This window comes from Mauremys reevesii, linkage group 5 (assembly GCF_016161935.1).
Source record: "Mauremys reevesii isolate NIE-2019 linkage group 5, ASM1616193v1, whole genome shotgun sequence".
In the NCBI taxonomy this organism is placed as follows: domain Eukaryota; kingdom Metazoa; phylum Chordata; order Testudines; family Geoemydidae; genus Mauremys; species Mauremys reevesii.
In genome coordinates, this window is record NC_052627.1 from 36181900 (window position 1) to 36205877 (window position 23978).

The 23978-nt window shown below is 41.0% G+C and overlaps 1 protein-coding gene across 3 annotated transcripts in view; it reads left to right on the top strand.

The window, feature by feature from the left end:
* Positions 1-23180, top strand: part of TSPAN5 (tetraspanin 5) — a 117016-nt gene extending 93836 nt beyond the window's left edge. For all 3 annotated transcript variants that reach the window (XM_039541905.1, XM_039541907.1, XM_039541906.1), the window contains 6 exons: positions 6159-6305; positions 8414-8584; positions 10854-10979; positions 16552-16599; positions 16737-16853; positions 17611-23180. In XM_039541905.1, coding sequence (XP_039397839.1) covers positions 6159-6305; positions 8414-8584; positions 10854-10979; positions 16552-16599; positions 16737-16853; positions 17611-17676 — 675 coding nt within the window. In that variant the 3' untranslated portion in view covers positions 17677-23180. The remainder of the gene's footprint in view (positions 1-6158; positions 6306-8413; positions 8585-10853; positions 10980-16551; positions 16600-16736; positions 16854-17610) is intronic.
* The last annotated feature ends 798 nt before the right edge of the window (positions 23181-23978 follow it).

Below are 23978 nucleotides of genomic sequence, written 5' to 3' on the forward strand. Positions count from 1 at the left end.
TAAGGGCACTCCAGTGCTGCAGAAATGCTTGGGCCTCGTTGGAAACACGATACCTATCAGTCTTGAGGGATGCCCCACCAAAACCTTTTCTGCATGTATTGCATTTCTCCCCCATGTTTGTGGAAGGGGATGGCTCCTTCTGTTTCTTTCTGCTACCTCTCCATGGAATTAGTGCTTAGTTTTTCCATTTGGAGTGGGGTAGGGATGAAATCAATCTTTCCCATTGCATGCACACATCCCTTGTACCCTCATGCTCTGAAATCGAATGCATAGCTAGAAATAAAGGACTTTTCATAACTTCATTATGTTGATTTCACTCCAGTTTTTTATTTTCCCTTCTCTTTCCCCTCTCCATCTCCCCTCAGCAGCAGAAGCTAATTCTGACTGGAATTGGCTCAGGGACACTTGTAGATGTTAAATAGTTAACCAGGAACTCTGACCTATTGCAGACCATTAAGAGGGTGGATGAATACTGCAAACAGCTGAGTTGAAGATCAGCCAGGGAACATATCCTATTCAGTCTCCTTTTGGGACTACAACACATCCCTGGACCAAAGCCATTGTGAGAGGGGAAAATATTAAAACACGTGATTTTGCAAGAGTGAACTGGTTCCTGGCAAATATTATGCAAACGTCTGAACAGTGCACGTGCAGGATAGAAATACAATAGCATTGTTGGGGGAAAAGCTGCATCCCCTTCTTTTCACATCTAAGATATCAATAGTACTGATTTGACCAGGCAGAAATAAAAAGAGCAGAGTAGACTATTGTTACTTATGCTGCTGGAAAGGATACTTCATATTTACGTAATACACCTCTACCCCGATATAAGACTGTCCTTGGGAGCCAAAAAAAGCTTACCGGGTTATAGGTGAAACCGCATTATATCGAACTTGCTTTGATCCGCCGGAGTGCGCAGCCTGTCCCCCCCCAACCCCACCCCATCAAGCACTGCTTTACTGCATTATATCTGAATTCGTGTTATATCGGGTCGCGTTATATTGGGGTAGAGGTGTACAATGATTTTAAAGCTCTTTACAAATGTTTGTCTCCCCTGTGAGGTAGATTACTGCATAAATTGAGAATATTAAATGGCTGGTTCAAGGACACACAGCAAATCAGTAGAAGAGCCAGGATTAGAACACAGTACCCATTGATTCTCTGTCCTCTGCTCTACCCTCTTAAAAAAACACCACCACTCCACCTCCAACATTCAGCTAAAGATATGGTGAAGACAGTGCTGGTCAGTGCTAGGATCTTCAGTCTTCCCAATTTGTCTTATAAATAACCCATTAAATCAACAGAAGTGCTTGAATATTATGGTGACAGGCATTGTAGAAAACCCTAAGACAGACAGGCAGATGTGTGGATAGAAAGGATATATCAACATTCCTATAAGATGGTCCTGCCAATCCTTTTCAGCAGTTTGAAATGGAATAATATGCTCCAGTCATTGCCCCACTATTTCAAACAAAATATACTTGTAAATACTGCATCACTAAGGATCTTAAGAGCTTGTTTCAAACTGTTCGAGAAAGGAGAGGGCTGTAAGATAGCCTACACCATATTTCATCATTAAGGAGTCTGCTATCAAAGTACCTGAGAATATCTTTGATAAACAAGAGGTTTGTTGTTAAACCTATTCATAAACCATGTTTATCATTCAGACTAAAAGCTGTTGTTTTATTGCCAAAACCTCTCTCTATGTTGTATATCCTGAGTTGTGTATCTCCAGGATGTTGGTAACTGGAGCTTCTGTGTACAGTGAGAGAAAATGATCCAACAGTACAGAAGAACATGAGAGCAAATTATATAGCATGTGCTCCACCGAACTCCTCTGTCCTGAGGCATAGCTCATTGTTACCCATACTAGGCTGGTGATAACCAAAAGTGGGCAGGCAAAACTGGTGTGTAAAGGGACAATATACATTAGCAGGTAGAGCTTCTACTGGCTCAATACAAGTTAGAAATTGGCTACCCTGAGGAGTCTCCCCTTGTGCGTGCTCTCTTTCTATAACAGGCGAGGAAAAGAACAGAGACTAGGGCAAATTAGAGCTACAGTATTATAGATCCTAGTTGACCAGCATTTTGAGCACTGGCATCCCATGAACCCTGCTAAACCTGAAGATCCAGAAAGGCACCTAGCTTTGTGTCCTTAGGGGTCAGTATAGGTTATGAAAAGAATGTAAATACATAGTAGCTTTATGTAGCTGGGTTCTGTTTCCGCTGCCTTTAGTGGGGGCATGACTGAGCCTTGTATGCTATAAAATGATCACAGAGGGGTATATCTTGTTCTCACTTCTGTGTGTGCAAATCCAGAGTAACTCCACTGAAGTCACTAGAAATACTCTAGATTTACATATTGTAAGTCAGAGTAGAATGTGGCTGAGGCCATCTTCATAGGATCTGAATGTTGTGGTGGTTTGATTTTAAACCAAATCAAACCAAAGTCTCTTACGGCATCAGATTAAAAAAAGTATGTGTCATTAAGTAACAGTGTTCACCCTTCCGATGGTAGTTTTTGTTTAAAAGAAGAAAATGTTGAGCTCACCCATGCTACATCTCCTACGTTAGCCTTCCCCAGAACTAGTGTGTGCTATGACATCATCTGGGATCTATGTATATAAAGAGCTATTGTAACACAAGACTATATGTAGTCTTTCTTTATAAGGCAGAGTTTCCTTTAACACTGTAGTTACTGTAGGTCCTTAAGGAAAATGTGGAAACAGTGTATGTGCAGAACTTGGGTAAGTCATTGTTTTATCATGCAGAACATTCCTTATATTCCTAGAGCAAAGGGTCTGTTTCCTGACCTGTGTACCTCTAAGGCCAGCCTTTCTCATGTATCTGTCTGTTGTTTCCTTGTTATGTTTCATGCATATCCATAGAGCTGTTGCAATGCCTCCTTTGTAGGATGTACATAATAAGAGTTAGAAGCAAGCCTAGTGGTATGCTTTTTGTAACTTGCTGGAAATGCCAAGGACTGATTGTTGGCTGATTGTTGATGATTGTTTCAGCTTGCAGACCAACCAGCCTGTTTCAGACCAGGAGGACGGTCAGCATTGTTCTGTAATATTACGCCATTAAATCTATTTTGGTCTTCCTAGTGACTGAGATGGGGTGTTAGAGTAGCAGCCGTGTTAGTCTGTATCCACAAAAAGAACAGGAGTACTTGTGGCACCTTAGAGACTAACAAATTTATTTCAGCATGAGCTTTCGTGGGCTGCAGCCCACTTCTTTGGATGCATAGAATGGAACACGCAGACAGAAGATATTTATACATACAGAGAACATGAAAAGGTGGAAGTACGCATACCAACTGGAAAAGTCCAAGCTCATCTCAATTGATTGGACTCTTCCAGTTGGTATGCATACTTCTACTTTTTCATGTTCTCTGTATGTATAAATATCTTCTGTCTGTGTGTTCCATTCTATGCATCCGAAGAAGTGGGCTGTAGCCCACGAAAGCTTATGCTGAAATAAATTTGTTAGTCTCTAAGGTGCCACAAGTACTCCTGTTCTTTTTGAGATGGGGTGTGATTCCCAGCTCAAGTAGACATTCTCATGCTAGTTTGGCTAAAAATATGAATGTAGCCGCAATAGCATGGGCAGTAGTGAGTGGTGGCATGGGCTACCTCCCCTGCATATGTACCCACAGGGTCCCGGTGGGTTTGTGCTCAGGGCAGCCAGACTGTGCTGCCACTCACCGCTGCCCATACTACCATGGCTGTGCTAGTACTTTTAGCACCCTAGCTTGATGAGAGCTAGTGCCAGTATAACAATCTGCTGTGAGCCGCTGTTACCTTCTGCCTCAGCAAGAGTGAGCTATGCAGGAAATTAAACTCGTTGTCAGCTCCCTGCCACACCAGTCTGTCTGCCTCACCAGTAAACAGCCCAAGGCTCTCCCACCCCAAACCTTGCTTAGCAGGTATTGATCATCGAACTCTAGCCCCCATGCTCCACAGAGAGATTTCTTGGCAAGGAACAGCCCCACCACAGGACAGTCACAGAAAATATTAAGTTTGCTGCTCTTTTAAAGAGTCAGTGGATTAAGTTTATTAGTAACGTAAGTGGTAAACAAACACAGCACTGAGTTGGTTTATAATAAACTTGTTTTATTAACACAATGACTTAGGTTAAATGATACCAAGTAGGAGGAACAAAGATAGAAATGGTTACAAACAAATAAAAGTAAAAATACTTTCTAATGGCTATGACGTAACTTGACAAGCTATAGTCTTTGTTCAAGATAGTTTCCTCACTAATCTTCCTTTTCCAGCAATAGCTGGCTGATCACCACAGAGTCCAAGGCGGTTTTCCTTGTCTTCTCAACTGAAGGATGATCCAGAGTGTTTCTGTGTCCCTTTACGTATCAAAATCTGTGTTTTATTTCAAGGGTCAAATTGATCCCCGGGGGTCAGTCTCCCGTCTCCTCCAGGGGACTGACTCCATCCTGATTAAGGTGTCCGTTGGTGTATTCCAGTGTGATGCATCCTGCTGCAATTTTACAATGTAAATGTTCTCTTCCTGCAACCTACACTATGAATGAATAGCCCACTGATTTTGGCCACATGTGATTTGAGGTGCTGGCCTCTTTTCTTTGTCTTGAGAAGACCCATTTATCAACTCCCCCTGACATACCTGGTTTAAACACCTTTTAGTCACAGACTTTAAAGCCCTTTAAAGTGAGTGTCCATAATTCCACACACAGAATTGTCACATACATTTCACAATGATATTACTGACCAGTGTGTCATTAGTTTTCAAATGATATTTCAAAAGACACATTGTGTACAAATACCTTTGCAGTAAGGGGTATGGTGTGAACACAGGGGTGCCTTGGTCACAGTGACCATGTGTACTTGACCTGGGCATCATTCCCCCAGCTCCAAATGTAGCCCTACCCTATGTGTAAAAAGAATATAATGGGGCAGGGGATAATGTCTGTGTCCAGGTAGGAGGATGGTAGGAAGGAGGATGACATCCATGCTATTGGTTTCTGGTGTGTACTCCAGCCCTGGGTTGCATCATGTCTTTGTTGTTGTTCCTGTCCTCTAATATGCCGTCCTTTTCCAGGTGGTGTGAAAGGAGGAATGGTGTGAGACCATCGTGCTTTTCCTGCTATCTTGTGGTCTCTAACTCAGCACCAGAATCCTGATAGTCTTAGTGCAGGCTTGCAAGCCTTGCACATCTGAAGATCAGCCAGAATCTGTCCCAGAGCATTTAAGAAAAAACAAAATAATACCTTCTCAGGAATGCTGTCGTCATCACAATCCACCTGAGATTTGCTCCATGGTTGGAGATGACATGCAGGCTGGTTATTACTGATTGTTCTGTCAGGAATGCTGCATATCCTGTTTCCAATGAGCCATATCACAGCTCTTATGTTTGAATAGCTTGACACATCATCCCCGATTTTAAAATCCCTAAGAGATTCTAAATTAATTGCCAAGTTTTATTGCTAACTATTGAGTCACTAGCTGCACTCTGCTTACTCAACAGCGGTTTTGTCACTGCTAACTGAGGTCTGAATTGGCCAGCTATCTAGTCTGCCCAAGATATGACCTAAAATCTTTTTAGGAGGAAGGGCCCATAACAACTACTACCCACAACTGAGGAACTTGCTTCCTATGTCTGAGTAGTATCCACTCTCTGGATTTAAAACCAAATTAAATAAATGTCAGCTGTTGCCTTTGATGGCTTTTTAGACCATAACATTTGTAATTGTGTTGTTTATGTAAGAACTTAACTTGCTACCCCCAAAATATAAAGCACATAAATCTTGTCCACAATAGCTAACAAAAATAGACTAATCTTCCTCCCACCCCATTAGCTACTTTGATCTCCTGGCAAATTAATCCCTCATAGCTGTATGTGGTGTGATATACTCTGTGACTTCCTTGCAAAGGACACTCTGAGGTGCATTTTGTTGTTCACGCTGTATCTTATTGTTTCAGTGCACACAGTGCATTGAAAGGAAATGTCCATCTTTTCATCTGCTGTGCATCCAAGAGCTTATTAATTTTGCTCTCTGATACGTGCCGAAGAATAGCCATTTGATGTTGTTCTCTGTATTTTAAAGGAAAAGCAAAAGCAGACGTTGCACAATAGAAGGCCAGACACATCTGTTATTCCTTGGCATTGTTTTTTTTTCCCAGGGAGTGCTGTCCAATATCTCCTCCATTACTGACCTGGGAGGTTTTGATCCAGTTTGGCTCTTCCTTGTGGTAGGAGGAGTCATGTTCATTTTGGGATTTGCAGGATGCATTGGAGCTTTGCGAGAAAATACCTTCCTTCTCAAGTTCGTAAGTAGCCGTTGCAATATCTGGATTCATCAGTTACATAAGTTAAACGATGTCCTGTGTTGTTGTTTAACTGTGGCAGTCTTGTAAAATGCCTTTGGGGATATTTGACACAAGTGTGTTATATAAGGGGAGATAGCTCAGTGGTTTGAGCATTGGCCTGCTAAACCCAGGGTTGTGAGTTCAATCCTTGAGGAGGCCACTTAGGGATCTGGGGCAAAAATTGGTCCTGCTAGTGAAGGCAGGGGGCTGGACTCAATGACTTTTCAAGGTCCCTTCCAGTTCTAGGAGATTGGTATATCTCCAATTATTACCTTTACCTATATTTCTCTGCTACGTTAGTTTTTTCCTATCTTTAAACAATGAAACTATTAAAGAGCTGTAATTCAAATTGCTTGTTTTTGAGTTTTAACTTGCATGATGCAATCCTGTTCGGAGCCATAATGCAAAGCACATGCCTTTTATAAGGATCCAATCTAATGCTTGGCCTTTCTCTCACTAAAGGAGGAACCTATTTTAATAGTGTACATATTGAGCTTTGAAAGCCCATAATGAGATGCCTGTGGGGGGACGTGAAAACTCTATCAAATGTGGCCCACATGATCGTTGGTGTGAGTGTGCAGGCTCCATGGTGTCCCTCATGGTAAAGAAGAGACAATATCAAGTTATAGAGGGGATTATTTATTGTAGATATCCCTGGCTTTGTACAACCCAGACTAATTCAACACAGCCCTGTACTGCTTAATGATGGCACTGCTCAGTCTCCCTTGGCATGGACTATTAGTCATGAAAGAAACTGCAGGCAGGTCCCAGCAGCCAGTGTGCCATCTTGAGCTGAGCAGCCTGGTTTGTCTGTCTTTTGGTAACCACGCTCCCTGTGGGGCACATCGTCCAGTTAAAGATGTGTGACTGCAGGCTAGTCTGTTTTACACAAGGTTAGTGTGATCCCCATTCACCCTTTTGGCTCCTGGCAAGCTGTTGTCTAATCTACACCGTCATCACCATAAACTGTTACATGTACATGAAAAAGCTTCTTACAAAACAACAGTGCCATGTTTGGCTCCCAGGGCAGAACTGCTGTATAGAGAGAGGAGGTGGTTCTTAGTTACTGTTCTCAAGGCCTTTCTATAAGCTAGCCTGAGCTAGTTCCAATTTACCTGTGTTACTAGAAAATTAAAGTAACTTTCTTGTTTGTTTCTTCCTTTGCTTCTCTGAATGCTTCTAAAGTGAACACACCTGCCAATAGCCTCCTATTCAGTAGCTGCAGGAAAAATAAAAAATGCATCTGAATGAACAAAAAAGAAATATTTAAAATGAGAATCAAAGGCACAGCTGCAGAACAGAGAGAGCTGTAATATATCTGGATCATGTGGAATTTTTTAAACTCCATCTAGACGCACTGGAGATGTTTAGAGAAAGTGGCATGTCGTCATTAGTAATGCCTTTGGCATTCACTGCATTTGCATTAATCTTAATGAACTTACTTGGTTTTAATGTGATTATAATGAGTAATTCCACAGACATTCCTTTGTAACTTAGTCATTAATTAATTTCTGCTGTTACCAGTGTTTGCTTTAAATGCTTTCTGAGGCCAAACTATACAGACAGACCTAGGTGCCAATAGATGATTTCTGCACCTAATTTTTGGCGCTCAAATAAGTGAACTGATTTTCAGAGATGCCATTGGCTGCTCAACACCTTTGAAAATTTAGGTACCTAAATATGGATTTAAGGCTGATATTGTCAGAGGGGAGGGTTTCAGGGAGTCCCATTTACTTTCACCCCTAACTGCCTTGGGTCCTTTTGAAAATCCCAGCTGAGGTATCCAACTTTAGGCACCCAACTTTGAAAATGTTGGTCTTTGTTAAGTGCCAGACAGAACTGTACAATCCTGCACTATCAGCTGATTATGAATAACATTTTTAAAAGAGTCAGGTTTACTGTGGGTAGGAGTACATTGAAAGTGTGTTAATAAGCCTGCTGAAACTGACAAAACGTCCAGTTTCAGGTCATTCACATTCTGATTATTTGTAAGCCTTGGAAAATAAGCCTTTAGCCACAGAGGCAAAATTGTCCTTTTCTTGTAACTTTTTTTCTCTTCTTTCTCATAGTTTTCTGTATTCCTGGGAATTATTTTCTTCCTGGAGCTCACTGCTGGTGTTCTAGCATTTGTTTTCAAAGACTGGATCAAAGACCAGCTGTATTTCTTTATAAACAATAACATCAGAGCATACAGAGATGACATTGATTTGCAAAACCTTATAGACTTCACACAGGAATATGTAAGTTGTTTCTACTTTTACTTCTCATCTGTTGGATTTTGCAAGCAGCAACAAAAGTGCTCTAGAATATAATACTTAGCACATATGCATAGCAATTACTTAATGGCATTTCTATAGATATATCTGAATCTTCACAACAACACCCGTTTGAGGTTAGGCTAGTTATTAACCCCATTTTATATATGGGAGAAGTGAGGCAAAAGGCTAGGTGAATTGTCTAAAAGTCACTGAGGGAGTCTGTGGTAGATCCAGAATTAGAAAATTGCAAGTTCCTGATGTCCATTCTTGTGTTCTAGGCCACTAGATCATGTAGCTTTCCTAAAAACAAGTTTCTGAAGACTTCTCCATTGTTCATGGAGGCTTAAACTATTTCATTACTATAAGAGTTGCAACTAGAGCTAAGTGAATAACTGATTTTTCAGTTCAATGGCTGAAGTGAAAAATCCAAAAGAAAATTCAGTTAGTTTTGCATGGAAACTGAAATTTTTTCATGTTTTTTTGTTTTGTTTTTGACAAAATGAAAAACTAAAAAAATTGAGTTAAATGGAAACAAAACATCTGATGTCTATTTGAAATGATATTTTTCAAAACAAAATCGCTATTCAAAATGGCATTTTTGGAATTATTGTTTTTTGGGGCTGGGGACAGAAACTATTCACTGAATTATATCCAGATTTGCAAATAATTTTGGTGCCCCCAAAATGCATTTTTTTGAGAATTTAATATTTGCTGAAAAGATTTTTGCCCATCTTTAGTTGCAGCACCCATACAATGCTTTTTATTGAGACTGATTGAAAATACAGTCAGTTCTGTGATGGGTCTTGACATCTAGTTAGCAGGGCTAGAGTTCTAGATCACACTTCAGGGTAGGAGGAGGAGAATTACTTATCCAAGTGAAACTGCAGGGGAAATTCTAAAGTCTATTGAATGTAATTAGCTTAGTTGGAATTGGGCCACTATTGAAGTTCTCCTCATGAGAAATCTGCAAATGGCTCTGTCTTAGAGAGAATTGGTAACATTTAGAGTGTGGTGTGTGAGGCAGTACAAGTTAAGCTCCCTTAAACGTACACATACTTACTTACTGACATGCAAGGGAATTGAAGTGGATGTAAGTTACACACCAAGGAGCTGTATGAAGATTTAAATCAAGCAGGGAATGGCCTATGCTGCCCATCCCATTCTTACTCTTTAGTTCATTCTTGTTACACTCGTCTCTCCTGGCCCTTCAGCTTATGAGCCTGCATCCTTACTCATCACCTTTGAATTTGGCCCTGTGTGTCTAAGGGCCTGAGTGCTAGATGACTGCCATCCAAGAGATATCCACCCACCAAAATGAATTCCTTTATGTTCATGTTCGAGTATGTCATAATTTTGTTTTTTCCCCTCGAGAGAGTGAATAAGTAATGGGATGCACAGAGCCTTACACATTGTGTTGGATCTGACCTAGCTTGGTGGCGGCCACAAATCTTTAGGCCGTTGTGAAATGAAAGGGTCTCAGTGCAATTTCTAGTGAACGAGTGTCCACATAGTAAAAACTGCCATCATGACTGGATTTCTTGTTAGCAAGCAGTCTCAGCAGAGACACCGCAGGGTGGACTGAGCATTGAAACTAAACTGCTTTCTCAGCCCTAGAGGAGGTAACAGATGAAGGCACTGTGGAGGAAGCTTGCACTGATGCTGTACGTGCTATGCCATATATGTGAAAAAAGAACGTTGACTGGCACTGTCAATCAAACGCCTTTTGTACATGCTCAGTTCAATTTAAAATTAATATAGATTAACATTGGGCCAGATCCTCAACTGGTATAAATCAAAGCTGCTCTGTTGGCTTCCAGTGGAGACACGTCCACATACGGCAGCTGATTGTCTGGCTCATTGATGTATTGTACTGAAGATTCAGTTACTTGAGCATGGTGACCAGATGTCCCGATTTTATAGGGACAGTCTCAATTTTTGGGTCTTTTTCTTATATAGGCTCCTATTTCTCCCCCCCCCGTCCCAATTTTTCACACTTGCTGTCTGGTCACCCTATACTTGAGACATTTTTATTTTGGCACTTAGTGGGTGGGTTCTGCCCGCATATAATACATCCTTAACAGGGAGTTATTTGTACAGTAATTTAAGAACCACTTTCCAGGATGGTACTGGGAGTGAATTTTGGTTTTTCTTTGTTGCCAGATTCCCTCTAATCTCCCAGTGTGTGGTGTTGGTGCTGATATTCATTCATGTGCAGAGTCAGAATGTTCTCATTCTCGTGTGTTTGCTCTAGTGGCAGTGCTGTGGAGCCTTCGGCGCTGATGACTGGAACCTCAATATTTACTTCAATTGCACAGATTCCAACGCGAGTCGAGAGCGCTGCGGCGTGCCGTTTTCATGCTGTACTAAAGATCCTGCCGTGAGTGCTTTACCAACGGTGGTGTGGTTCTGCTGCTCCTCTCTTAAATCACTGCCACGTGAAATGTTGTCTTCTGTTAGGCTGTGTGTGTGTGATGTCTGTTTATTTTAGCCCTTGCTTTCCTTATCCACTTCAAGGTTTAACTAGCAGCTCAACATTGCACAGTCAACATGAGTTTGATCTCCAATCCTGAGAGATGACTTCTTTAAGTCTCCACCTTAGGCTTTGTACTTGCTGCTTTTCATTTGAATGAGGAAATCACTATCTTGGCTGGGTGCATGTGTTGTTTGTAGCACAGCTAAGGGCCATAGCCTGGCCTTGGTTAGATGATGGTTGCTTTCAGTTTGGTACCAGGCTGTTTCACCCCCACCCCACCCCCATTCCCAGGGTCTCTAAGGCTGAATACTTAGAAGAGGAAAAAATATTTTTAACAGACATGTATATTGCTTATTATTTGTTTTACTTACCTTTTCTATTGTGGTAGCACCTACAGGCCACAACCAGGTTGGGTCCCAGTGTGCTAGGCAAATCTAGAATACATTACAGTCAATGCCTCAAAGAACGTGCATGTGTTTTACTTTTGAATTTGAGACAGGATTGGAAATCTTTCTTCTCTCTCTCCCCTCATAGATTTGTTGTTCCTTCCCGGTGACTGACTTTGCTTTAATTATAACAACTAAGTCCGCGTGCTGGGTGGTGGGTATCTTTATCATGCAGTCAACTGAGATTATGCAGAAGTGAAGATGATCCGTTTGAGGGAGACACTCATTTAATGAAGTTTCGTAGCATTTTATGATGGATACAATTCCATGTTGTCACTTCACTTATAATGTGAAAACCAAGTTGAGGGTGCATTTTTACCTGTGGGATATGATCGATAATATGGGAGACTGTGCAGGATTTGGTATAGGGATACATTAGTGCATCTGTAGATTATTTTGTGGCTAATGTTACACATTATGTAGTCTTTCTGTTGATTAAAACTCAACCTACCAGATGTAGTATCATCTAGTTTGTCAGTAATGGCTTTCTTTCCATGTTGAGTGAATTTTACTTCCTCACTTTTATGAGTACTGTAGCATTGACTGAAGCTAGACTGGGGCCCATAGGTCCCACAGAAGCTTCCTGCTCCTGCTAATGCATCTCAGACTTCACTTTGCAACATCATTTGCTATTCTTGTCTGCCTCTTCCTCTCCTGAGAGGTGACTTCCATTTGCACAACACTGTCCTGGTTGCTCTGTGATGCAAACAAGCATTCACAATAATCTGAAGCCACCATCCAACTAGTCACCTTATTTTTTTACACATATTAAAGCAAACTGGAAAATAAATTATGCTAATGCATTACATTTCTGTACCATTTGGACGCCACCCCCTACATAAACACAAACTGGTTGTCATAATCTAGTTTTTAAAATGTACTTGTTAGAAAACAAAACCAACAATATCCCTATAAATACCTAATCATGCAAAAATTGTCCCAACATCTGGGTGTGTGGGTGGTGGTGGTGGGATATACCTGTCGTCTGAGGAAGGAGTACAATAAGCATAGAATTAAACAATAAATATCAGCCCTGTTCACTGTAAAGCAGCAGCATGATTGATCAGTGAAATAACTGATCTCTCCATTCCATAGATTGTGTCCGTAAGTGTTCAAAGTCGTCTTGTAACAAAGCTAGAAGTCCTGTAGTTGTAGCAGGATGCCCAGATTTATTACCTCCGATATCCCTCCTGTGGGAAAGCTTTCCAGACACAAGCCACTATGTGGTGTGCTCTGTTTTTTGGATGTCTTGCCAGCTGCCCATAACTTCATGAAGCAATTGGTATTTCCAGTGTCTCAAAATATGACCAGATCCTAAGGGGAATGCACAATCAAAGAAATCTTGTAATTTTAGAACGAAAGGTCTACAAATAAAGTCTATATGATGGGTTCCCCCCCCCATCCCCACCCCTGGATGTGAAACTGGAGCGCCCACATTTCAGGGATTACCATTCTATGCCATTGTGTTGGATAGGTCCTCTGAACAACCCTAGAAAGTAATAGGAAGTGAACTTATTTCCATATTGTACTTAATTCTTATAAACTCTAATGCTTAATTCCTGCATCGGTCATTCAAGAAGCCCTAGTAAAATGGTGTAATCAATATACTTAAAAGAATAGGGCAAGGGTTCTCTCTGCTTGCAAATAAGAGTGAAGTGTCATCTCTCGAGGACTGTCAGTTCCCCAGGTTTTACCTTCCTTTGTTTTGCTTGACAATTGCCTTTGCCTCCAGTCTCTTTAAGGAACTTCATGGAGGTCAAGGGAAGCACTGGGGCTATTTAGACTTGTAGAGTTACAAGTAATCTGCGAAACTGACTGAAGCCCAAGTTTAGGTGGAGAAGGTCCATTTAAGCAGGGTGGAGGGCATTCATATCTGGAAGGAGCTTACAATCCACCTGTGTCAAATTCTCTTGATGCTTTCTCCTGTGTTGGAAACATACTGGGATGCATATACCGGGGTAGGGAGTGCAATTCCCCACCCCCTGCAGGATGTGAATCACTTGCACCTTGGGTGGGGAAAGCTCAGCCCCAGGGATCTCACGGCATCTGAGGAAACTGGTGACTTTATGGAATGGTGCATCCTGGAATACCTTTAACAAACTAGAAAATACTAAAAGGCATAATTTACTGGTTGGGGACCAGGGTGAGATTTTTTTATTTTTTTTTTAATGTTCTGGATGTCTCTCCCACTGGGACCTATAACTGGTCTTAGCTGGGTTTCTAAGTTAGCTAAGCAGATCACCTTTCCGCACATCATTGTTGTAGGGAGAGGGAGTGTTTCACTAGTTCTGTCTCTCTGTGCCGTCTTGGCTGACACTGAGGACTGAACTGGAGGCTTTCAGAGTCAAAAGCATGAATCTGTACAGCTGGAGCTGCAGAGCCAGGCTGTGTAGCTGGGAGCTGTAACAGACCCATATCCTTTGTGGATTGGGCACAGAGTGGGAAATGTAATGCGTGCTGAGTGGTGTGCTGCCACTGGGCCTCCGGAGGGTTTCAACTACTATATGTTCCTTCTCTTTCTCCTGCTATCCATCTCCACCCTCTGATGAACAGAGGCTAGGGACACCATTCCTTACCCATCCTGGGTAATAGCCATTAATGTACTTAACCTCCATGAACGTATCTAGTTCTCTCTTAAACCTGGTTATAGTCCTAGCCTTCACAACCTCCTCAGGCAAGGAGTTCCACAGGATGACTGTGCGCTGTGTGAAGAAGAACTTCCTTTTGTTTGTTTTAAACCAGCTGCCCATTAATTTCATTTGGTGGCCCCTAGTTCTTATATTATGGGAACAAGTAAATAACTTTTCCATATTCACTTTCTCCACATCACTCATGATTTTATCTCTCTCTATCATATCCCCCCCCTTAGTCTCCTCTTTTCCAAGCTGAAAAGTCCTAGTTTCTTTAATGTCTCCTCATATGGGACCCGTTCCAAACCCTTAATCATTTTAGTTGCCCTTCTCTGAACCTTTTCTAATGCCAGTATATCTTTTTTGAGATGAGGAGACCACATGTATATGCTGTATTCAAGATGTGGGCGCACCATGGATTTATATAGGGGCAATAAGATATTCTCCGTCTTATTCTCTATCCCTTTTTAAATGATTCCTAACATCCTGTTCACCTTTTTGTCTACTGTTGCACACTCTGTGGATGTCTTCAGAGAACTATCCATGATGACTCCACAATCTCTTTCCTGATTAGTTGTAGCAAAATTAGCCCATCATATTGTATGTATAGTTGGGGTTATTTTTTCCAATGTGCATTACTTTACATTTATCCACATTAAATTTCATTTGCCATTTTGTTGCCCAATCACTTAGTTTTGTGAGATCTTTTTGAAGTTCTTCAGTCTGCTTTGGTCTTAACTATCTTGAGCAGTTTAGCATCATCTGCAAACTTTTCCACTTCACTGTTTACCTCTTTTTCCAGATCATTTATGAATAAGTTGAATAGGATTGGTCTAGGATTGACCCTTGGGGAACACCACTAGTTACCCCTCTCCATTCTGAAAATTTACCATTTATTCCTACCCTTTGTTCTCTGTCTTTTAACCAGTTCTCAATCCATGAAAGGATTCCCTCTTATCCCATGACAACTTAATTTACATAAGAACCTTTGGTGAAGGACCTTGTCAAAGGCTTTCTGGAAATCTAAGTACACTATGTCCACTGGATCCCCCTTGTCCACATGTTTGTTGACCTCTTCAAAGAACTCTAATAGATTTGTAAGGCATGATTTCCCTTTACAGAAACCATATTGACTTTTGCCCAACAATTTATGTTCTTCTATATGTCTGGCAATTTTATTTTTTACTATTGTTTCAACTAATTTGACCGATACTGACGTTAGACTTACTGGTCTGTAATTGCCGAGATCATCTCTAGAGCCCTTTTTAAATATTGGCGTTACATTAGCTATCTTCCAGTCATTGGGTACAGAAGCTGATTTAAAGGACAGGTTACAAGTCATACTTAACAGTTCTGCAATTTAACATTTGAGTTCTTTCAGAACTCTTAGGTGAATGCCATCTGGTCCCGGTGACTTGTTACTGTTAAGTTTATCAATTATTTCCAAAATCTCCTCTAATAACACTTCAATCTGTGACAATTCCTCAGATTTGTCACCTACAAAGCACGACTCAGGTTTGGGAAACTCACTAACATCCTCAGCCGTGAAGAGTGAAGTAGCAGCAGTCATGATTGGGTTTTGGTATTGAGAAACCTGTGGCTGCATTCCAGATGTGACACTGGCAGTAGAGAGTCCCAGAATGGCTGCTGCATTGTAATCTTTCTTATTAGGGTGATGTTTTTCTTCAGATTAATTTACTAAGGGGCTAGAGCGTGTGCAGAGATTGGGTTGCGTGGGAAGGGGCAGGCTTTGCTCCATAGGTCTGCTTCTCCTCATAGCACCAGAAGGTCTGTGTATGTGGAGTAAAGACAGCCTCAGAAAAATAGGCTAGAAGTGCTGCCGTGGGATACTACTCACTGAGAAATGCCCTTTAGAATAGTTTGTACTTCCTTCTGTGCACTCCAGAGCTCTCAAGTGAGGGACACTACAGTAAGAATAGCAAGTGACTCCTTCTCATGGGTATCATAACCTCCTGTGAAAGGGATAGGTGACAGAAAAACACAGCTTATCTCTCTCTTTTCCCCTAGCCTTTGAGGGAGAAGCATAATCTGTCTCTTGGGCTTATAAAATAGTTTTGTAGGGCAAACTTGTTTCCTTTGGAATGGACCAGATTGTACCAAGTGACCACTCCACTCCATCCCCTCTTCACAGGGCCCATGATGAACTCTGAACTAAACTTGCCCTATCCTTGGTGTAGTTTTCAGGGACAAAGTATGAACATTTCCTGCAGAAAGTTATTTTATTTAAATAGAAGGATCATTCCCCAGTTCGTCTTCATCTCCACAGAACATCTGTCTCCGGGACGTGGGGTTTATCACAGGCTGAGGAGAGAAAATGTTGTGGGAGTCCCTTGTTACTGAAAGCACTTCTCCTCACTGCCTTTCTTTTTTCTCCCTTAGGAAGATGTCATTAACACTCAGTGTGGCTACGATGCCAGGCAAAAACCTGTAAGTGGGTTTTTTTAGTGTTTTTAAATCATACCTGATTTTGTAAGGATCTGAGTAACTTTGGGCAAGCAGGTTATAGAATTGGAGGTAAAGGTTGAGCTAATTATCTGTGTTTTCATCCCTCTTCTCCTTTGCAGGAGGTTGATCAGCAGATTGTTATCTACACTAAAGGTTGCGTCCCCCAGTTTGAGAAATGGCTGCAGGACAATCTTACTATAGTTGCTGGCATCTTCATTGGGATTGCGTTGTTGCAGGTAAAGCACACATTCCTCATAAAGAAGTTACAGAGGAAAAAAGCAGAACAGGGAAATGCTTAACAAGAGAGCTGGAAATTAGGCTGTTTCATTGTTTAATAACCTTGAATTAGTGGTTTTCAATAAGGGCTAACTGGTGAGTTAATGGCTGAGACTTCATTTGTGTTACAGGATATTTTATGTTTATCCATAGAAGGGTGTTTGTCTGACTGCCCTCAACTCAGCTCTGCACTTTGTTAGAGTGGGGGTGGGCATAGGGTTGCCAGCCCTCCAGGATTATCCTGGAGTCTCCACAAATTAAAGATTAATCTTTAATTAAAGATTGTCATGTGATGAAACCTCCAGGAGCATGTCCAGGCAAAATTGGCAACCTTGGGGGGAGGGAGGTGTGTGTGTGTGGGGGGGAGATTTCAAAGATTGTATGGAGGCCTTATTTCTGACCTTATCTAGACAGGCTGCCAAAATATCACTTTTTAAATTGCTAGTGGGAAGTCTAGTACAGTCTCTGACTTCAGATTAAAGACACCCTGTTGATTTAGAATCCAGTCCATTTCAGACAAAAAATGAACGTAAAGGAGTTTCAGTTTTTACATTTGTTCCTACGCCCCCCTGCCAACTTCTATAATGTTTTAACAATTGCATTTCTCAAATTTCTTTCTCCTGTTGCTGTGTCCAAGTCCCACACCACCCAGGGAAACTGACTGTATACAAAGGACTGTCAAGTGCACACAGTAAACGAACTGTCATCTTTTTCCAGATATTCGGGATATGCTTAGCCCAGAACTTGGTTAGTGACATTGAGGCTGTCAGAGCCAGCTGGTAAAACTGCTGAAATAACTGCCACAAGACACTGGACAACTGAAAACCTCCAAAACCTCCAGTGTGTCACTCCGACACCAAGCTGTATGGACATGGGTGACAGGGAAGCCTTCTTTCCCAAGCGGTCTCAAGTCTACGCCGCTGGTATTGCAGTGAACCCTTGTTTCTTTGGGGTTGGCCAATGGGTGGGCTGTTTAAAATCTGCTGCTCACTGACAGTTTTTTTTTTTAAATCACCAACAAGCTGTTGAGCCATGAATCTCTACTGTATCCTTGCCTCTGAATAACAGGTGGACACTCTCTTTTTTTTTAATTGGTGTGTGTCAATGGGACAGAGTTGCATTGTGGTGTGTGGATATGCTGTTTATTCTCCGTGTCACAAGCTCTTTGGTAGCTGCCAAACGTTCCTGAAAAGGTTTCTTTCTGCAGTACATGCTGAAGGAACCATCTTCTTGTTTTCCACAGCTAAACATAGCTGCAGGTCTTTCTGAAACTAATTCCATCAAACAGGAAACAACTTTCCACTCATCAATTGTACATTTCAAGAAATTGTTTTAAAAACAAGGAAAAACTTTTATACGAGCGCTTCCAGACTTTCTGTCTCTAATAATATGTGGTTGGAATCAGCAAGATTGAAGGGATAACTTTCTAAATTTGCCAGCATCTTTCTCCAAGCAAGAATGGGACATATATGGGAGCATGAGGTTTGGGGGGCTCAGGTGTATAATGTTAAAAAAAGAATGAAATATATGTTAACTTAAAAAAAAAAAGTCATGAAGTACGTACCCAAATACCCTGGCTATATCCATTGATTCTCTGGAATTTGGCATAACCTGATGTATTTGGGGCTGTCACTAATATTAGTGCTTTGTTATAATTGTACAAAATTTCTTTTAAGATGTTTCCTTGATCCTTTGCTAGCTGAAGCTTTGGTTTTCTTTCTTTCTTTCTTTCTTTCTTTTTACATTTTTCTGACCTGCATGAGCTATGGAATTAGAATCTGAGAAACTTTGTTTTTAAATCCCTGCATATGTTTCAGTAGGCTTCTAATCCAAATTTACTTATTTATTGGTAGATGCACTTGATTAAGGAAAGTTCCTATCCCCGTGTCTTGGAAGGGGGAAAGGAGGACAGCTTTGCTATAGTAAATGCTTCCCTAGAGTCAGCAGTTTTTCATTTGCTTATCTCTGTGTGTGTTTCCCATCCTGCCTCTCTCTATCTGAATACAACAAAATGCTTTCTTGAACCAATAGAATAAAAGGATATTTTTAAGCAAGAAGAGTGTATTGAGACCAACCAACAGACTTTTGGTCTTTTAGAAATGGAAGAAGCAGTAGAATTTGGACTACAGCACAAGTATTGGGAGGCAAAGTAGATCAAACTCCAGCTAGGTGTCTGTGATCAGCTTTTATTTCAATAATGGTGTGATCATGCACCTGACACTAACTTGGGTAGCCAAGGCACTTGGTATACATTTAGCTTGTCTTAAGCCCTGCATAGTGTCTACGGGCCCAATCCTGCTGGGGCTGACTGCCCTCATCTCTCGCTTCCCTCAAAAAGTAGTTGCGGTTGCTGGGCATCTATCAGGAGGTGTGCTAGCACTATTCAGGACTGGTCCAAAGTGTCCCCTAAGATGAATAAGATAAGAGCAGAAAAAGTGAACACACTTGGATGCCATTTTCTTTCAATTCAGTACACTAACCTCCCTTGTGAGAGATGCAACGTATGAGTGTATATACACTTACACATGCTTTCTTTCTGCATTTTGGTTGTGTGGAGACAACTTGCGTTTCTACCCTCAAAGGCTGGCAATATGCACCATTATTCAGTGGCTTGGAAGAGCTGAGCAGTGCAATTGCACTCTTGTCTTTTATTTGGTGTTATCTCAATCTCCAGTGAGCTCCACCTGGCCTGTAGCTGGCAGCATCCACACCCTTTGGCGTGTGCGGTTAAAGACCAATGGCAACTTCAAAGGACTTTTTTTAAACTTTGAAAGTGTTTATAATACATTATCCTTAATAAAGTTGGTTCAATCTCATCAGTGTGTTATGTTTTTCTTAGCTTGGGGAGCTATTGTTCATTTCCCCTCAAGGGAGCACAATATTTTGCCTGATGGCAACAGAATGGAAAGATCATTAGAGCGGTAGCATCTTTAGCTCCGTTTATAAAATGGTGCGGGTGTGGAGAGATCAGGGAAGCAGCATTCAGGAAATACACCCCTCCCCCCTACTGAGAGCACTGATAGCGAACCAGCGCTTTGATTAAAAAAGTCCACATGACAGAATCCTGGTTGCCATTGATCTTTAATGCTGCTACTGTTTCTGCTGCTATAGGCTTCTGAAGACAACTTCCATTCCTCTACTTGAATTTCCACAGTAGTACTGTAACTGACTTTTGTCTTCTCCTGCTGGTTCTCGTAGTTTCTTTCTCCTATTGCAAAATCACAATTCTGGGAAATGCCAGCAGCAGAGCATTGTGCTGAAAGGAAGGGAATTGCTCTTAAAAATGGGGAGGCTTTGTTCTCATGACTTTCAGGTGCATATGCAGAAAATGTACAAAGTTTCCTCTAGGTCCCTGAGTGACTGCTGTTTGAAGAACCACTAAAGAACAATCTTTATTTTTCTACAACCGTTTGTTGCTGCGAATATTAATCCTGGTGTTTTAAGATGATTTTGTTGTTGTGTTTTCCCTTCCCATTTTTTCAGTCATTTGTAGTCAAGCCACATTGAACCAGCTGCCTATGTTGCATGTTCAAACCCCACATGTGTATGCAGGGAATGTGTAATAGTGGCTACAACTACACTGCGAGATCGGGGTGTGAATGCGATATCCCTGCTTGTGTACAGGTACTTGTGCTATCGTCCAGTTAGCATGACTATAAACAGCAGCGTAGGTAACAGCTACTGCAACTACACTGGTATTTATACTCCTGCTAGCTGGATGATAGCTGGATCATGTCTACATGATCCGGGGAATTCCTCCTCCTCCCTCTTCCCCCCCCCCCCTTGCTTTCAGTGGAGACATAGCCTAGAGTGCCCACTTCCAGTTGGAATTTAGGTGGGCAGTTTGGAAAGTCATGCGAGGCCTTGGCACCTGATCTATTTTACACAGAACCGACCAAATGCAAACAATATTTCTGCTGGAAAGTTCCATTAAAACTTCAGGTGGGTCACAGATAGACCATGAATTCTGGCAAAACAGGCTTAACTTCCAACAGGGTTTTGTTAAAGCAATAAGATACAGTAGGTATTGTATTTCTGGGCAATTTCTAGCATGCCTCAGGTGGTAGTATTAGGTGCAAGTCTGAAGGCCATTTTAAGCAGCCACAAAGTGCAGTAGCTGCTCCAGAATATGTTGCCAGTCAGCGTTCTGGTAGCCTCTTATGGAGTGAAATGTTTGCATGTGCTAGGTGTTATATGCGTGGCTATGGCATTAGTTGACAGCTGATCTGAAAGCTTGAGCTGTGTCCAGAGTTCTAAAGCCATTTCAGAGTTCAGATACACACTCTCACTCTGGTTGATCTAACCACTAATCACTCTGCCCAGTTTCTTAGACCCTTTTTTTGTTAGAATGCCCTCTTTTAAATAATAATAATTTGCGAAGTCTTACATGACCAAATTTCTGTGTTTTAGCCTGCGCTTTTCTCTTGTTAGGTTGAGACCCATAATATCGACTGTGGCTCTTGGAGTTTGAAGTGGTGGAGACTGTTGCTTACATGTTCTCTGTCCTCTAAACCTTCTCCTCCACCTTTCCTTTCAGAGAGATGGTAATTGTAGTGAATCAAGAGACAGAACCTGGTTTGGTAGGTTCTGGTGTGTAAATACTATTTGAAATGTAAATAGTGGCATGCAAATGAAATGGTTCTTGCACCTGACTGCTATTCATCATAAATATGTATTTATACTCATGACAGATATACAATGTGAGAGTTGCTGATCAAAATTAAGCAGAATGGTCACTTAAGAAGCTTTACATATCCATTGGTTTCAGCCAGGAATGCTTTAATTGCCTGCCATCTAGTGTCTGCCGTGTAGAACTACAGCTGGCCTATGTTTTATGAAGGTGGAGCAGCTTCCCATTTTTGCTTTGGTTAGTTGAGGAACCTTCTTCCTGCGCTGCCTGCTTAGGATCTGAAAAGGTATTGACTGTAAAATCAATAGGGGTGACATTCAACCCTGGCTGGACTCACGGGGAGCTGACATCTCTTATGCCAGGACTAAATTTGGTGCTAGGTCTTGACTTGGTGTAGTCCTGAAAATGAACCTGCATCTTCACTTCTTTAGAAATGTCCTGGATAGAATTGGTTCCAGCTACCAAAGACAAATAAGAGAACCTCTGAATGCAAACCTTGGGGTCCATTCTCCCTCCTTGCTATGCATATATACTTTTTTGGATTAATGCTAATCACACATCCAATCCACATTGCATTGAAAGGAGAATTGATCCTAGTGTGTTTAAAGCACAATGCAGGTTCTCAACCCTCATACCCTCCTTTTTGTCTGCCAAAATTATTGCATATGTTAATTTGAGCCTCATTAACCCAGTAGGCTGAAGTTGTCTATACCAGGCCACTGCTGGGAAGTTTTTGTTTCCTCAGTAAGAGCCATTTAGCTGCCAACCTTTAATGCTTAGAAAGAAAATAGTTCACATCTCTAATAATATGCAGTATAAAAATAGTCATTGTGACTTGTGATATACACCAACCTGGTAATCAGCAGTGTAACATCATTGGTCGTCTTTGTTTTGCAGTATGAATGTCAGCAACAAGCTCCATCCATGTGTCTCCATATGCATTCTGTGTGCATAGCAGAGATGGGCCTGAACCAAAACCATGATCTGATCCTCCCAAACTTTGGGGAGATGAGGATCTGGACCCGAACTTTGTGACTCAGTCCTGTCTCTGGTATGTAACACCAATCCAGTTCAAGGAGATTCTCTCTCCTCAAATCATTGTAGGGTACAATGAAGGTTATTCGTTGTATTTACCTTTGTGTAACATTTCTTTTTATCTGAATGTATTCTCTTGTGTTACTTTTTTGTTTTTTTAAATGTGTGAGTTGCAAAATTGATTGTAAAAGCCAATTACACTTACTGACTGAAAGTATTGCTTTAACAGAACTGCATGCTGGTAGAGTTTGATTTGTGCTTTAGTTGTCTGTTTTCCAACTGGTCATCTTCAGTCTGGAAGAAATGCATAGTTCAGGTGCATATGTATTGCTTATATTTGTCATCTTTAGCATTAGACTGTGGTGATTTCAAAGGATGTAACTGGACTATACTTCAGAAGTTAACACAACTTCTTGGTAACTCATTTTAAGCTATTGAAAGTGGTCTTGATCATGCTATTTGTGTTTTTTAATAGGTGCATTTTTAGGAATGTTTTAATACATTTATGATGGACAATAGTTTTAATAGTTGTGCAGTATTCTGTATTTACTTGAAGTAAATCATTTTATATGCAATTTGTTAGATAATTACAATTTTATAAATAAAATTGTGTGAAGTATTACCTGGTGAATGTTTATTTTTCTTTCAGTGCTTCACTCTAAAGGTAGAAATACACGTTTAACTCCCAAACCTATCTGTTATCACTTGGACATTTCATCCTAAAATGTACATAGAGGATTATGTTTTCATTCTGCCTGGAGATGCTGTTAAATGAAATAATGGTTGGTGTAAGCAAAAGATCATTCAAACACCAGGAACCCCCACATCTACTCTGATGTGAACTGTGGTAGAAACTGGTAGCTAAATAACTTAGCAGTGTTGAGGATATGAGACTGCTTGTTTTATCTATTTCCAACTATAATCTGTTACTTTTCAAGTCCCAGAGGATACAATTTATCACAGCAGTTGAAACTTCAGCCTAATTATTTTAGTGATGATTTTAGTGTTCAAAAGTCACTTATCTGGTAGTTCAGAGAAAGGCGAGCATGGAGGAAACCTAATGATTCATCATCACAATTTTGGTAGAGGGCAGGTGGATACCCTGGCCTTTCTGAGGGTAGCAATTAAGTCTTTAAATGCTTTACAGACAACCATACAGAACAGCTAGTTTTAGTGCTAAAATGTAAATGAGTTAAGGTTACAGCTGTGCTATATTCTTGATAGTTTGTATTGTTCTTGTGAATATTGTCATATAAATTTCAGATTTAAAAAAAAAACTGCGTACAGATTTGTGACTGTCCAGTGCAAAATCCCTAAAATCGATGATCTAATCAAACTCTGCATTAATTTCACAACTGAACTCAAGTATAAGTAATCCCATTAATTTTGAAGTGTACAATTGCTTAAAACATGTGGGAGA